Source organism: Tamandua tetradactyla, chromosome 6 (assembly GCF_023851605.1).
Source record: "Tamandua tetradactyla isolate mTamTet1 chromosome 6, mTamTet1.pri, whole genome shotgun sequence".
Lineage (NCBI taxonomy): Eukaryota > Metazoa > Chordata > Mammalia > Pilosa > Myrmecophagidae > Tamandua > Tamandua tetradactyla.
The window spans coordinates 175,884,305-175,896,458 of NC_135332.1; the positions used below are offsets into that span (position 1 = coordinate 175,884,305).

At 39.7% G+C, this 12,154-nt stretch overlaps 1 protein-coding gene across 2 annotated transcripts in view; it reads left to right on the forward strand.

Annotated features, from left to right (window-relative positions):
- Nucleotides 1–447: 447 nt before the first annotated feature.
- Nucleotides 448–12,154, forward strand: part of EFR3A (EFR3 homolog A) — a 163,400-nt gene continuing 151,693 nt past the window's right edge. Inside the window, exon 1 of one of the 2 annotated variants that reach the window (XM_077167678.1) lies at nt 448–575. In XM_077167678.1, coding sequence (XP_077023793.1) covers nt 566–575 — 10 coding nt within the window. In that variant the 5' untranslated portion in view covers nt 448–565. Of the gene's footprint in view, nt 576–701; nt 1,024–12,154 lie in introns of those variants that run through there. The other variant, XM_077167679.1, reaches the window with a different exon arrangement.

The following is a 12,154-nucleotide window of genomic DNA, read 5'->3' on the forward strand; positions in this document are numbered from 1 at the left end:
AGGACACACCGCCCGTTAACGCGCTCGGGAAAGGACAAGGCCCCTGACAGGAGGGGCCCAAAGCATCACCGACCCATGCCACCGGGAGAAACAAATGCAGCTGACAGCCTTCAAACGGGTTCACGAAAACGAACGTCGCGCCCCTCGTTAGGGTCCGAAAATACAGAGAAAACCCTGGAGGTCGTTCCCGGCGACTGTCCCGGGACCACCCCCCGCCGCACCCTACCCCAGCCCCGCCGAGTCCCCGCGGGGCCGGCCTTCCGGGCGGGGCGGGGCGGGGCGGGACGTCGGGGGCGCGCTGACGTCATGGGCGTGGGGACGCCCCGCGCCTCCTCCGGCGCGCCGCTGGGCCGGCGGTGGCGGCTGTCGCTGGCGCCGCTGCGTGAGCCGCGGGCCGCGCGGTGCTCCCTCCGCCCTCCGCCCTCCGTCCTCCTCCCTCCTCCGGAGGCCCTGCGCCCTTCGCCCTTCGCCTCGTCCCGGCCTAGGCGGCCCGACATGGTGCGGTTGGCGCGTCCTGCGCGGCCCCGTTGAGCCTCCGCGGCGGCGAGCGCGGCTCGGAGTCGCCATGCCTACCCGTGAGTGGCCGGCCGGGGGCGTTGGGAGCGGCGGCGGGCTCGGCGCGCCCTCCGGGGGTCGTGCGCCCGGGGCGGCCGGGGCGGCCGGGCAGGCCGGGGGGCGGGGGTGCTGAGGAGAGCCAGGAAGTGCCTGCGACCCGCGGAGTTAGTTTCGTTTCGGCTTTGTCTGAGCAGGGTTGGGGTGCGGGTGGCGTGAGCCTCGTTGCACAGACGGGGAAACTGAGGCCCGAGCGGTTGGAGGCGAAGAACGCAGGGCCCGTTAAGTGGCAGACCCGGTGGTAGCCTAGGCCCGTGGGACTTCCCAGTCCGAGCTCTTTCCCCACGACGTTACGTAGCCTAGTGGGACTTGCTGGAGCGCAGCCCAGAGCCCTCCCTTCCCCGCGCGCGGCCCGCGAAGCCCCAAGGGCTGGACTGTCTCCGCGTCCGAAACTCGTCCGCGGTGGTTGAAGTAAGTGCTCCGGGTGAGGGAGGAGCCTTGGGGGAACGCGGGAGGCGTGGATGCCCAGGGTGTGGCTGCCGGACCACCTGCTTTAGGTTGCTTAGAGTGCCGGGTTAGGGTTCCCACCTCGGCGTGTTGAGCCAGCTTCCCAGGGGTTACCACCCGTCCTCTGGAGTTTGCTGGATCTGGGTATTGGAGGCTTTTTCTGCACTCTGGACACAGTCAGGATACTACAGTACTGCTAATGACCCATTTTTAAACGACCCAGATAGTCGCAATGTGACTTAAAACCCAGTGCCCCATATGGATATGTGCAGACTAGGGAACCTCCTGATCTTGGAGAGAGGCATGCTGATGTATGATTTGAGATTCGTTTAGAGTAAGGACTCTTTTGAGTAAGTATTCCTTACTGTAGACATTTTAAACACTTGCACATATGTTCCTAATCAGCTGATAAAATTTAAGAGTTCCCAACTAACTTCTTTTTCGAATTGTCTTTTGTTGTGTTTGTGCATATGGGCCACTTTTTCCCAGGTTAGCCTCACGTGCACATTGTGTCTAGTGGTGTATGAAGAGGAATCAGTTCATGGTATTAGAAAGGTGGAGGTACTCCTGTGGAAACTCTTAAAATAATCTGGATGTAAAGATTACTTTTACTTGTTTATGCTTTTGTGTGAGGTGGATTTTTATTATCTTTACGCTGTGTTTTGTATCTTTAACTTATGTTTTCGGACTTTACGTCCAATAAACGTCAGCAGTTTATATTTTAATTTTCTCCCTCTCTGCCAGAGGAATGTGATCATCATCATTATTATTGCCAATTTATTATTTCTAAATTCACGTTTGTTTATTTCAGTGAATATTTATGACTAGCACTTCTCTAGTCTTTTGCTTTTGAGAAAACAAAGATTAAGGGATAAAGGCCTATTCTCGAAAGTTAAGGTGTAATAGGTGGAATTTAATGGTGAAATTAGTACTGTAAGCAGCTTATGAAATTAAAAGAAATAGTATGTTTTAGGGTTATCTAGCATCATAGAGTCGATACAGAAAACTCGTGTCTTTTAAAATTAGTGTTGAACCAGGATGAGCCACTTTGTAGTTTTTTGTAGTTAAGAATGCAGATTTCATGTGTGATTGGAAGTGAAATGTTTGAATTACCTATCATTGTTGTTAGTATTTGTTATGGTACATTTTCTCTGATTGAATAAAAGTGTGGTGCCAATTGGTGGTACGCTGGGAAACAGTAGTGATCATTTTGTGTCCTTTGGTGGCCAGTCACCAAAATTGTTGGGATAATGCAGTGAACAATGGTACATCTCAGAAATTATGTGTATAGAATACATTTCCAACATGTTAAGCACACATTTTAAAGATAGAACCTCTCCTTGAAGTAAGCTAATTTTTTCATTTTTTGAGTGTCAAATTAAAAGAGATGAGAGGCTTGTTTACAAGTGAAAGTAATGCTTTTCTGTAAAATAAAGGGTTTGGACATGGTCACTAGGTCTCAGATTCTGAAATTATTGTGCTATTGCTATTTTTAAAGTGTAGTTTTTTATTTGGAGTATTGGTACCCAGTCGTTGAAACTGGTGTTGCTAAGTAGAAATCAGTCAAGCATAGTATATGCCTGAAGGATAAGCAGTTTCATGTCTTAATGACAGTTGGTAGTAGTGTTATTGGAATTATTTTGGAGCTCCATAGACTGCTTTCTGAGAAAGCAACTACCTGGAAGAATGCCTGATAGGAAGCTGCTGGGACCCAGTAACAATTCTGTGGTCGTGTCACTGTATTCAGCTTGTAGTTTGCATCAATCACTAGGCACAGATTTCAAGTCTGTTTCACTGAATACTTTTTTCAAACTTAAAAACCTATAATCCTATCATTTGAGGCATCATTTCTTTAAAGGTTTGTCTCATCCCTCATTCAGAAGCAACACGAGGGAGACCTTTAATCTTAACATTGATCAGATCTTGAATTAGATTTGAGTTGGAAGGAATCTTAAAGCTTCCTAATCCAGTTATTTTATTTTGCCTATTAGGACACTATTTGGCAAAGATGCCTACACATAGAGTAGAACCAGGACTTGATGGAGTAGAACCAGGACTTGAACACAAATCTGGACTCTTTAATCAATAACCACAAGGAGCATAGATACTGTTTTCTCTAGCACATAAGTTGTTGATAGTTTAGGTTCCCCCCCCCCATCCCGTCCCCCCTCCCACCCATAGTTATTACTAGCACAGAAGTAAGCTTGGTCAAAGCATAGATCAGATTGTGAGGTTACAAGGAAGGTTACCACTTTGCCTTTGCTTATGTCTTGTCACAGGAACCAGTAGGGAAAAAGGCTATGGATTCCACTGGTGCGCTAGCTAAGATGATTGGTTATGTAAGCACTGACAAACTTTTCAGCCAATACACATAGGAAAGGGCCTCCTTGATTCACAGATAATATGCTTCAAAGCAGGCCCAGTCAAATGTGCTCTTTTATCGTATGCAAAAAATTGTATTGTGTATACACAATATCGTATACTTTGTTGTGTATCAGGTAGGGGAAATTTCAACTCTGAACTATTGTTTACTTTTAAACTATGCTTTTAGTAGTTATTTATGGTTAATGCTTTATTTTCTTGTTTAGATATTGCCATTGACAGTATTTGTTAGGCTTTGGTAATGTGGTTATTCCATGTTTATTTTTTTCTCTGATAAAACTGATTATATTTAATCGCTTTTCAATCTATTCTTTTGAAATAAATGCAGAATGTCAGTGAATTGTGAAGGATGGTGCTGGTTGAAGTAGGTTCGCTTTAGAAACAGACCTAAGGACTTGGGGATTACAAGCAGATTTAGGAACACTTAACCTAAAAATAACTCGTGCTGACATTCATACTCTTGGCTTGGGAACCTTGCTGTGTTGCCAACCTCCTCTCCCCCTGTCATGTTGTGTGTATAACTTCTTTTCATTCTCCACCAGTACCAGAGTATATTGCCAGGATTGCAGCTGAAGAACCTACTTTCCTACATTGACCTTTACTTGATACTACTTTGGTTGCTGTCCAGATCTCACCTTTTATTTGTCAGCACTCAGGCTGATGGAGACATAGGGCTACAATAAAGATTATAAAGGTGGTGGGAGATAGGTCTCAAGAGAGATGGGAGCAACACTTTGAAGGGCTTTGTATACCCTGACGAAAAGCATTTAACTTGACTGACATTGCATTCAAGCTATTACAGCTGCACTCATAGTTATGGATTATTTTATAGGCATACTGACAGTTTCCAACTCACTGGTTAATTGACAGAAACTTTCGTTTTTAATGATTGTTGAATCACAATGATTTGTGGAATCCATTATTGAATATTGATTGTGTGCCAGGCAGAATACTTTATGTATTATTTATATTATTTAACTGCCACATTTTGAAGGAGGCCCTATTTAACCTATTTTAGAGATGGAGAGATTGAGATTCAGGGAAGTAAAGTAACAAGCCTAATAACAGTTAAGAGGTATAATTGAGGTTTCAACTAGGTAGGGCTGACTTCTAGATCCCAGTATTATTCTCAGTACTCCCCTGCTCTCAGACCAGAGTTGAATCTCCTGCCATCAGATTTCTATCTGTTTCTTTTGACACAGTCATGAGTGCTTAGCACTGTGCCTGGTATTGAGGTATATGGTAAAAGTTCAATAAATGCGTGATTGATTTTTTTTTTATTAGAGAGATTGTAGGTTTACAGAAATATCATGCAGAAAATTCAGAGTTCCGATATACTTGTTCCCATTTTTTTTTTGGCATTTTGCATTGATGTGCTACCTTTGTTATAATTGAGAGAATATTATTATAATTGTACTATTAACTATGAACCATAGTTTATATTACGGTTCACTGTATGAGTTATACAGTCCTACTTTTTGTTGTTGTTAATTTTTATTCTACCAGCATGTATGCCACCTAAAATTTCTTCTTTTAAACATATTCAGGTATATAATTTCCTGGAGATAATTACATTCAAAATGTTGTGTTCCATCACCAGTGTACATTACTAAAACTTTTCCATCATCCAAAACAGGAACTCTGTACCAATTAAGAATTAACTCTCCATTTCCTACTGTCAAGCCAGCCCCTGGTAACCTGTATTTTAGCTTCTGACTCTGAATTGGCTTATTGCAATTATTTCATATCATTGAGGTGATAACAATGTTTGTTCTTTTGTATATGGCCTTTTTCACTCAACACAGTATCTTCAAGCTTCATCATGTTGTCACATATATCACAACTTCATCCTTTTCAAAGCTCAGTAATATTCCTTTGTATGTATATACTGTTGTGCTGGTTTGAAAGGATGTATGGACCCTAAAAAAGCCATGTTTTAATCAAAATCCCATTTCGTAAAGGCAGAATAATCTCTATTCAATACTGTATGTTTGAAACTAATCAGATCATCTCCTTGGAGATGTGATTTAATCAAGAGTGGTTATTAAGCTGGATTAGGTGACGACATGTCTCCATCTATTTGGGTGGGTCTTGATAAGTTCCTGGAGTCCTATAAAAGACAAAACATTTTGAAGAATGAAGGAGATTTGGAGAGAGCAGAGAATGCTGCAGCACCACGAAGCAGAGAGTCCACGAGCCAGCGACCTTTGGAGATGAAGAAGGGGAGCTTCATGAAGCAGGAAGCCAGGAGAGAAAGCTAGCAGATGATGCCATGTTCGCCATGTGCCCTTCCAGCTGAGAGAGAAGCCCGGACTGTGTAGGCTATGTGCCTTCTCATTTGAGAGAGAAACCCTGAACTTCATCGGCCTGCTTGAACCAAGGTGTCTTTCCCTGGATGTCTTTGATTGGACATTTCTATAGACTTCTTTTAATTGGGACATTTTCTTGGCCTTAGAACTGTAGACTACCAACTCATTGAATTCCCCTTTTTGAAAGCCATTACGTTCCTGGTAGATTGCATACCAGCACCTAGCAGACTAGAACAACTGTATTTTATTTATCTATTTATTGGTTGATGGACACTTGGGTTGCTTCCATTTTTTGGCATTTGTAAATAATGCTGCTATGAACGTCAGCTGGAAAATAACCTGTTTGAGTCCCTGCTTTCAAATCTTGTACATATATACCTAGAAGTGGGATCGCTGGGACATATGGTAATTCTGTGCTTAACTTTCTCAGGAATTGCCAAATGGTTTTCCACAGTGACTGCACTATTTTATGTTCCCACCAACAATGAATGAGTGTTACTACTTTTCCACATCCTCTCTAACACATATATATATTTTAAAAGTAGCTGTTCTAGTGGGTTTGAAATGGTATCTGTTGTGGTTTTGATTTTCATTTCCCTGATAGCTAATGATTTGAACATCTTTTCATGTGCTATTCGGCCATTTGTATATCTTCTTGGACAAATGTCTATACAGGTCTTTTCCCCATTTTTAAAATTGGGTTGTTTGTCTTTTTGTGGTTTAGCTGAAGACTTTTTAAGTATATTCTGGATATTAAACCTTTACTGGATATGTGGTTTCCAAATATTTTCTCCCATTGTGTAGATTGTCATTTTACTTTCATGATAAAGTCCCTTAAGTTGGAAAGTTTTTAATTTTGATGAGTTCCCATTTATCTGGTTTTTCTTTTGTTTATGCTTTGGGTGTAAAGTGTAAGAAACTGTTGCCTAATACGAGGTCCTGGAGAAGCTTCCCTGTGTTTTCTTGTAGGAGTACAATGGTCTTATTTCTTATATTTAGGGCTTTCATCCATTTTGAGTTTGTGGTGTTTTTTTTTTTTTTTATGTATGTGGTATCAGGTAGGGGTCCACCCTCTTTTTTTTTTTTCTTTCTTTTTTTGCAGATGGACATTCAGTTCTCTGCATTATTTGTTGAAGAGACTGTTCTTTCCTAATTGAGTGAACTTGGCACTCTTGTTAAAAGTTGGCCATCGGTGTAAGGGTCTATTTTTAAACTCTCAGTTCTATTCCATTGGTATATAAGTCTGCCTTTATGACAGTACCATTTTGTTTTGACCAATGTAACTTTGTAGTAAGTTTAAAAATCTGGAAGTTTGAGTTCTTAAACTTCATTCTTTTTTCAAGATGGCTTTGGCTATTCAAGATCCCTTACTCTTCCATGTAAATTTGATGATTGACGTTTCCATTTTTGCGGAGTAGCCTGTTGGAATTTTGATTGGGATTGTGTTGAATCTGTAGATCATTTTGGTTAGATTTGATATCTTGACAATATTGAGTCTTCTAATCCATGAGGATGGTATGACTTTCCATTTATTTAGGTCTTCTTTGATTCTTATTTAGTAATGTTTTGTAGTTTTCCATGTATTAGTTCTTTACATCTCTGATTGCATTTATTCCTAGATATTTGATTCTTTTAGTTGCTATTGTAAATGGATTTTTTTCTTGATTTCCTCTTCAGATTGTTCATTACTAGTATATAGAAACACTATTGATTTTTGTATGTTGATTTTTTTTTTACCCCATTATGTTGCTGAATTTGTTCATTAGCTCTAGTAGCCTTCTTATAGATTTTTTTTTGATTTTTTATATATAGGATTATGTCATCACAAACAGGGAAGGTTTTATTTTTCCTTTTTCAGTTTGGATGCCTTTTATTTTTCTTGCCTAATTGCTTTGATTAAAACTTTCAGTATAATGTCTAATAACAGTGGTGACAGTGGACATCCATGTCTCATTCCTGATGTTAGAGAGAATGCTTTTGGTCTTACAGCATTGAGTATGATGTTAGCTATGGTTTTACATATTTGTTCTTTATTATGTTGAGGAAATTTTCTATTTCTAGTTTTCCAAGTATTTTTAATAAGACAGGAGCTGAATTTTATTAAATGCCTTTTCTGTGCCAATTGAGATGATCATGTGTATTTTTTTAACCCTTTGTTATAATACTGAATAGTATATTAATTGAGAAACCACCCTTGCATACCTGGGATAAATCCTACATGGTCATGGCGTATAATTCTTTATTGTACATTGGATTTGGCTTGCTAGTATTTTTTGAAGATTTTTGCATCTATATTCATAGATGATATTTGTCATTTTCTTTTCTTGTGGTATCTTTATCAGATTTTTGTATTAGAGTGTTTCTGGCCTCTTGGAATGAGATGAGAAGCTTTCCTTTCTCTTGAGTTTTTTACAAGCATTTGCATGGTATTGGTTTTAATTATTTTTGGAATGTTTAGTAAAACTCACATATGAAGCCATCTGGTCTTAAGCTTTCCTTTGTTGTGAGGCTTTTGATTATAAATTTGATCTTTACTTGTTATTGGTCTTTTGAGATGCTCTGTTTCTTCTTGCATCTGTATAGGTTGTTTGTGTGTTTCTAGAAATTTGTTCATATAGGTTATGTAATTTGTTGGTTTACAGCTGCTGATCATAGTATTTTCTTCTTCTTTTTTTTTGCATAGGCAGGTGTCGGGAATTGAACCCGGGTTCCCTGCGTGTCAGGCAAAAACTCTGCCTACTGAGCCATTGTGGCCTGCCCAGTATTATCTTATAATCCTATTGGTATCAGTAGTAATGTCCCCTGGTTTTAGCTTGTAAAAGCTACCAGAGTGCAATATACCAGAAATGGAATGACTTTTAAAAGGTATTAAGTTACGAGATTACAGTTCTAAGGCAGTGAAAAAGTCCAAATTAAGGCATCTAAGGAAAGATAGCTTGATTCAAGAAAGGCCAATGGACCCAGAACACCCCTATCAGCTGGAAAGGCACATGGCAATGTTGGCGAGCTTTCTCTTCTCATTTTATAAGGTTTCTCACTGGACATTTTCCTTCTTCATTTTCAGAGGTCTCTGGCTGTGTGGGCTCTATTGGCACTGGGCTTTTCCAAAGATGGTTCTCTCTTAAAGGGCCCCATAAGCAACCCCACCTTGAATGGGTAGAGATGCATCTCAATGGAAATCATCCAATCAAAAGTTACCACCCACAATTGGGTAGGTCACGTCTCCAAGGAAACAATAAAAAAGATCCTGCCCAGCAGTATTGAGTGAGGATTAAAGGACATGGCTTTTCTGGGGTACACGACAGTTACAAACTGAACACCCTTCTTTCATTTTCTGATTTTCATCATTTGCATCCCTCCTTCCCCCTCTCCCTCTCCACCTGTCAGTCAGTCTTCTGGGAGTTTGTTGATGTTATTGATCTTTTCAAAGAACCAGTTTTGGTTTGTTGATTCTCTTCTGGTTTTCTTGGTTTGTTTGTTTTTTTAATTCTCCATTTCATTTATCTGTGCTTCAATCTTTATTTCCTTCCTTCTGCTCCCTTTGGGTTTAGTTTGCTCTTCTTTTTCTAGTTCCTCCAGTTTTGAGGTCAGGTCTCTGAGATCCTTCTTCTTTTTAAATAAGTAGCACTGCCTCTCTGCACTGCCTTTGCTACAGTCCATAAATTTTGGTATGTGTTATTTTGTGTCAAGATATTTCCTAATTTCCCTTGTGATTTCTTTGACCCACTGACTGTTTATGAGGTGTTGTTTAATTTACACGTATTTGTGAATTTTCCACTTTTCCTTCTGTTATTAATCACTGGCTTCATTCCATTGTGTTTGAAGAATATACATTGTGTGATTTTTATGTTTTTAAATTTATTGAGACTTATTTTGTTATCTAGCTTGTGGTCTGTCCTGTAGAATGATCCATGTGCACTAGAGCAGTATATGCATTATGCTGCTGTTGGATGAAGGGTTCTGTTTATGTCTATTATGTCTGGTTGGTGTAGAGTATTGTTCAAGTTTTCTATTTCCTTACTGATCTTTTGTCCAGATATTCTATCCATTACTGAAAGTGTTGTATTGAAGTCTCTTACTGTTGATGTAGAACCATCTTTTTCTATGCTCATATTTGTCAGTATTTCCTTCATATATTTTGGGACTCTGCCATTAGGTGTATACATATTTATAGTTAGTGTATCTTGTTGAATTGACCCCTTTATATGCACATGGTGACCTTTTTGGCCTCTCATAATTGTTTTTGACTTCAAGTTTATTTTACCTGATATTAGTGTTACTACCCCAGCTCTCTTTTGGTTACTATTTGCATGGTGCATTTTTTCCATCCTTTCATTTTTAGCCTACCTATATCTTTGAATTTAAGGTGAGTCTCTTGTAAGCAGCATGAAGTTGGTTCATGCTTTTTAAAAAAAATCCATTCTGCCAATCTCTGCCTTTTGACTGGGGAGTTTCCATGTAAAGTAACTACTGATAATTCAGTGCTGCATGCCAGTTTGCTCTGTGGTCTTTGTAAGTCTTGTGCTTTTTTTAATCCTCAGTTCTGTTTATTCATACTTTCATATTTATTTGATTTTGTGTGTGTGTACTATTTTGAGTCCCTTCTTATTTCTTTCAGAATATATTTTTTTCAAATATTTTCTTTGTGTTTATTTTGTGGGCAAAAGTCTAACATTCTAAGTTTATAAAAATCATGTTTGATTGGTTCATCTTAACATCAGTTGCATACACCTGCCTTGTTCTATACCCTCTGTTCTCCACACCATTTTGTTGTTGTTGGTACAGATTATATCTTTATATATTATACTTCTCAAATCACAAATTTATTATTACTATTTATACACTTACATTTTTGAACTTAGAGGAAGTAAAAAGTGGAATTACACACTATAAATTACAATATGGGAGTACTGGTATTTTTGGCTACCCAACTGGGTACCTTTACTCGATGTCTTTATTTCATTCTGTTATTTCAATCTACTGTCTAGTGTTCTTTTCTTTCAGTCTGAAGAATTACCTTTAGTATTGCTTGTAGGGTAGTTTAGTGGTGGTAACTCCCTCAACTTTTGTTTAGCTGGAAATGTCTTAATATCTCCCTAAATTTTAAATAGTATTCTCTCCTGGTAAAAATCCTTGATTGAAAATTGTTTTCTCTCAACTCTTCAAGTATTTCATCCTCCTGCTTTCTTGCCTGCATGGTTCCAGATGTGAAATCTGCACTATATGTGTACTCCCTTGTCCATAACATGTTGCTTTTCTTTTGCAGCTTTCAGAACTTTCCTTTTCCTTTTCATTTGACTTTTGCCCTTTTATGCGTCTGGGAGTATTCTATTCAGGCTTATCCTATTTGATGTACATTGCACTTCTCAACTGTGCATGTTCACGTTTTGCTAAGTTTTCTGTCATTTATTTCTTTGAATATTACTCCTGCCCTGATCTCTCTTTCTTCTCTTTCTGGGACTACCATAATGTGTATATTGGTGTATTTGATGGTGTCCCACAAGGTCTCTTAGGCTGTTTTCACTTTTTCTAACTCCTTTTTTCTCTCTGTTCCTCAGCGTGACTCAGTGTCTTGCCTTGTAGTTCACTGACTTTTTTCTTCTGTCAGCTCCAGTCTGCTATTGAAACCCTGTAGGGAATTTTTCATTTCACTTATTGTGGTCTTCAACTCAAGTAGTTCCATTTGGTTCCTTTTAAAGCTTTCTGTGTCTTTATTGAGATTCTCATATTGTTTATTCATTCTCTTACTGATATCCTTTGGTTCTTTTTAAATATTTTCCTTCATCTCCTTCAGCATACTGAGGAACATTTTTTTAAGAATCTTATTTGGTGTATTAGTTGTCTAAAGCTGCTGGAGTGCAATATACCAGAAATGGAATGGCTTTTAAAAAGGAAATTTGTGTTACAAATTTACAGTTCTAAGGCCAGAAAAATGTCCAAACTAAGGCATCCAGAAAAAGATAACCTTGACTCAAACAAGTGTGTCACATGGGAAGGCACATAACTAGCATCTGCTGGGCCTTGTTTGGTTGTGTTGCTTCCAGCCTCCAGTGCCAGTGGTTTCCTCTCTAAGTGTCTGTGGAACTTCACTTGTCTCCTCTGGCTTGTTTAGCAACTCATGAGAAGGCACATGGCAGTGTCTGCTGCCTCTGCCCATGTCTAGGCATCTGCTCTCTCTCTTGGTGCTCCAAGCATCTCCAAACATCTGTCTCTATCGGCTCTGAAGAAACTGTTCTCCAAGCATCTGCATCTGAGGTTTCTCCAAAATGTTTCCCCTTTTGAAGGACTGTAGGAAACTAATCAAGAGCCACCTTGAAAGGGGGGGAGTCACATCTTCATCTAATCAGAAGGCCACACCCCATTTGGGTGTGTCACATCTCCATGGAAATAATCTAACTGAAAGG